The 4,590-nt window shown below is 43.3% G+C and overlaps 1 protein-coding gene across 1 annotated transcript in view; it reads left to right on the top strand.

The window, feature by feature from the left end:
• Positions 1-217: 217 nt before the first annotated feature.
• pdzrn3b (PDZ domain containing RING finger 3b) overlaps positions 218-4,590 on the top strand; it is a 121,254-nt gene continuing 116,881 nt past the window's right edge. Inside the window, 1 exon segment of the mRNA XM_010795524.1 lies at positions 218-355. Within this exon segment, the coding sequence (XP_010793826.1) occupies positions 218-355 (138 nt within the window).

Raw genomic sequence — 4,590 nt, forward strand, 5'->3', positions numbered from 1 at the left:
CTGTAAACGGCAACCTTTTGCGGCCCTGGCGACATCATGATACGGTCCGGACTCTACCGCGACAAGAGTGCTCTTAGGTCGGGTCGTATAGTCTGGACAGCGCAACATTCTACCTCGCCGCTGTTCACGCGCTCGGTGGCGTGAGGGGTGGGACGCGGCCGCGCCTCAGGCTAGACGGGCCAGCCAGACAACGCATGACCAAAGAGAACGGTCTGTCATGTTTGTGGTGATGCCCGGATCTGTCGTTCATCAGCGAGACCGGAGGCCAGGCCGCGGCGGCGGCGGCCGCGCGAGCGGGCGGCCGGGCGGGGCGGCGCGCGGCGGCGGGCCCATGATATCCATGACACCAGCGAAGGTGAGATACATAAAGGCTATTATCCCGGTACTGGAACCGAGGTGACATTGTAAAGGTTGGGCAGAGTGTGAGGACCTCGGGACCTTCTACAGAGTGCGTACAACTCCGAGAAACACCCCCGAGACGATTCCTGGTCCTCTTTCATCTAGCCAATGTGTGTAGCAGCGGGGCAGGACGCAGTGTGACAGGCGGAGCGTGAAGAGCCGAGGGAGGGGGAGTGGGGCAAACGGGCGCGCACAAGCGTGCCGTGTGTTCCGCTGGCGGGGGCCGCCGTGTCTGTGTGTACTATGTTGCCCGCTGCCTGCGTCCGCACCGCATGCGCCTCCGGAGAACAGAGCCCGGTCGCAGAGTTGTACTGCCCGCTCGGCAGCGGCCAGGCAACTTTTTAAGAGTGGGCTTCTTGCAAGTTGAAGTTGAAGGCGTGTTACTCTGATGCGCTAATCCCTCTCAACTGGTAAACAAAACCAGTCGTCCCGTACTTAGTCGCACAATCTAGGAATAGGTAGTAGTAGATAGCATCAAAAGGCAAAATAAAAAAAAACGGACATAAATTCAGCGTCGGAGGCAGAACGGCGGCTGTGTCTCGTTTTCTTTGACATTAACTAGACACAGTACTACTCTTCGAGGTGCTGTATCTGCTGCGAACGTTCGCTAAAGAGTCCTTTGACTGAGAGTTAGTAAAAGGGGTCTTGTAGACCTTGTTTGAATAACCTTATGTATTTTTGTTTTCGCCGGTGCCTTGGCAGCCCCTTTTTAAGAGATTTGGGTATGGAGGAAAATAGAGAGGGTTGTGTTTTCTGACACTTGGTGAGTTCCCTGGAACACCGGGGACACATATTCATGTAGAAAAGACGTACAAAAGTGCATTTTGCATGATAGGTCACCTTTAAGGAAGAATGCAAACAAAAAAAGAAGGGAAAGACTTTCAAAGAACTGCCTGGCTTTACCTTAACTCAATGTATGAGTTGTCAGAGGTGAAGGATACAAAAAGAAAGGCTTATGGCTCGTCAGGAACACCAGTAACAATTCAAACCACATTAAAAAACGAAATACAGGACAGGCCAATCTCATATGACCAGTTACAATAGCACAGAATACATCTCCTGTTCCCCTTCTTGTAGAAATCAATACTTTCAAAAAGGAGCCACAGCTAAGTGGGCATCAAAAACGAAAAGCCTAATTCATCTATTTCACCAGGGCCATTTCTAGCTAACGGTACCTGTGTTAGTTCAACAGTGCTGCCTTTCTATAGCTCTTCTCTGTATCTCTAGATGTGACCCAAAGGCCCATTAGCTTTCATCAATCAGACACACTGAAGAGAAGAACAACATCTAATCGACCTTACCTGTGAGTGAGGGAGGTATTGCTAATGGACCCCAGCCGTTTAGAGATAGTCTCGCTTTGTACCTTCATTTCTCAGCTGCACTGCACGCTTCACTTAATAGATAGGGACGCATTGAGGAGAAGGCTTCTTTTTTACTGTAATAAAATAGGAGTGTACTTTCTATCCTCTGCGGGTATAGCAGAATACATGTGTTGTTATTAACTTTATCTTTCTGGTTTTGTAGAGACATGATGTGATTTGGTATGAAAAGAAAGGCTTGGCATTGAATCGTACGAGTGTCGAGCTGATGGCTGATGTGAAAAGCATGGTTAACAGACGTGGTTTACATTATGCTAATATTATACCATCTACACTTCAAATATCTGTCAAACTAGCACACCAAAACACTTATTTGTATCAATATAATGCAGCTAGGGGGTGTAAGTGCATTCATGTGTTGCTCACAAACAGATATGTGTGGAAGCTTTTCTTGTTTCAATGCTGAAAAGACATGACAGCTTCGGTTAAAAAACAGTCAACAACATTTCCGATGGCTTTACTGTTAAATGACATGTTTTTGCAAAACTCCTTCATCTCTGTTGACACTCTAACCACAGCTGCACATAGTTAATAACAGTGATTTAGGGTTTTGCCATTCACACATTGGAAGGGGGAAAAGGACAGCAATCTGTATGATTGGAACATAATAAGCATTAATTGTTTTAAGGCTTTTATGGTTTTGCCTTTGAGACATTAAAGAGGGATTGTCTTTAAACTGTCGGCTTACAAAAAACAGGAAAAGAAAAAAAGCAATTTGGTCTTTTGTAGTGTGTCTGGCATCTGTGTGACATTTAAAAGACACCAGACGTATGTCTGTTTAAGACACAGATAATGGGGATCAGACCACCATGGCTGTGGCACGCTCTGAGTGCTGATATGGTTGATGTCAGTCAGTCACGATCTGTGGAAAAGTTCCTCTGTCACACACACACACACACACACACACACACACACACACACACACACACACACACACACACACACACACACACACACACACACACAATAAAGTGTGTTTTCTTCTTCTTCGATAGATATATAGATAGATAGATAGACAGACAGACAGACAGACAGACAGACAGACAGACAGACAGACAGACAGACAGACTGACTGACTGAGACAGACAGACAGACAGACAGATAGATAGATAGATAGATAGATAGACAGATAGATAGATAGATAGATAGATAGATAGATAGATAGATAGATACTTTATTCATCCCAAATCGGGAAAATGATTGTGTTACACAGCAATGTGTTAAGGCATTTAAAAATGTACATCAAACAGCAAATACATATATCTACGGTAGAAAAGATATGTGCCACAAATATACACAATATAAAATGTTCTTGAGAAGTGAGAATGTTGTAAAGAAGACCGATACAGCAACAGAAATATAGACAGTATAGAAAATATACACATTTATATAAATATAGATATAAACAGTGAAAATCATGAACGGTCTCTAACTGGTTTGGTTCGAAATGTTCCCAACAGTCGAATTTGATCAAAGTCCCATCGGGTTTCAAGATGAATTACTTTCACCATAATGTGAGAAACACTTAGAATTGTCACAGTGAGAGTTATTTTAGGGAGTCCATTTTTCGAGCGCTGTACAGTATCAGGCCTCTATTTCATTTGAGACAACTTATCACATTTATTATGACTTTGGCTCTAATTAATCCTGCAGCCACCGAGTGTGGTAGCATTAGTGGTTGAAATATGACCTATTTTCTGCCTCCCAGTGCAGCCTCTAACTAAGACATTCTTTAGATAAATCGCTTTTCAAAGAAAGCTCCCCTTTTTTTGCGGCGCATACTGTAGCAGCTCTTTTTTCCCCCTTTCCTCTCTGTGACAACTTTGATGGTCAATTATATTTAATAAACAGTTAGGGCGCAGAAATAAATCAATTTCAGGAGGGCCTAATCCTCCTTCTCAGGCAGACTGTGAAGCCACAAGTCCTAAAGAAATGTTTGAAAATGAACTTTAATGGAAGACATGTGTCATGCAGCAGAGGTCCTGGGAGGCCCATTCTGCTCACTGCTCGCTCTCATATGTGACACGCAGAGCAAAACAAATGTTCTTCAACCTTTTGGTACATTTTCCTAACAGATTTGTGGACCATATTTTGAACCAATGTCATGTGTTCATTAGGGTCCTTTTAATTATGCTATCACCCTGGGGCTCAGCGCATGACAGGGCCTACATTTCAGCAGCAGATGCCCGGCTCAACACATGTGGTCGGGATAGTTTACAAACTCTCGGGCCGGATGGTTTGCTGCTTTCACCAGTCTGGTTAACCCCGGGACATCTGAGAGACACTCCGCACACTGCTGGTGAAGCTACACAAACAAACATTTCTCAAAATACCTAAATGACAAATCACTTTTTAGGGGGGAAGCCTAACGGCGCTCCGTCATCTAAAACGGTTCCAAATGTTTGGCCTTTTCAACGAGTGCACTCTATGTCACACTTGTATTCAATCATTAGCTTTTTAACCAGCTCAACACTACAACATTTATTGCCATATATATTTGTCTAATAGTCAGAATGTGTCTTTACACCTGATATAAGATAACTTCAGAAGTAACACTGCAGTGAGATATCGGATCTTGTTTTTAGACAATGCATCATCTCGTTAAATAAAAAAATCTTACTTTGAGTTGTATCTCAGATGTACGGAAGAGGATTAGGAACACATTATTTTTATTTTTTTGTTTTGAGAAAAAAGTCAGAATTCTGACTTTAATCTCAGAATTCTGACTTTTTCCTCAGAACAAAACAAAATAATTTTTTGGGGGAGAAAAAAAGTCGGAATTCTGACTTTAATCTCAGAATTCTGACTTTTT

The sequence above is a fragment of the Notothenia coriiceps genome, unplaced genomic scaffold (assembly GCF_000735185.1).
Source record: "Notothenia coriiceps isolate Sejong01 unplaced genomic scaffold, NC01 NC01_scaffold00037246, whole genome shotgun sequence".
Taxonomy (NCBI): Eukaryota; Metazoa; Chordata; class Actinopteri; order Perciformes; family Nototheniidae; genus Notothenia; species Notothenia coriiceps.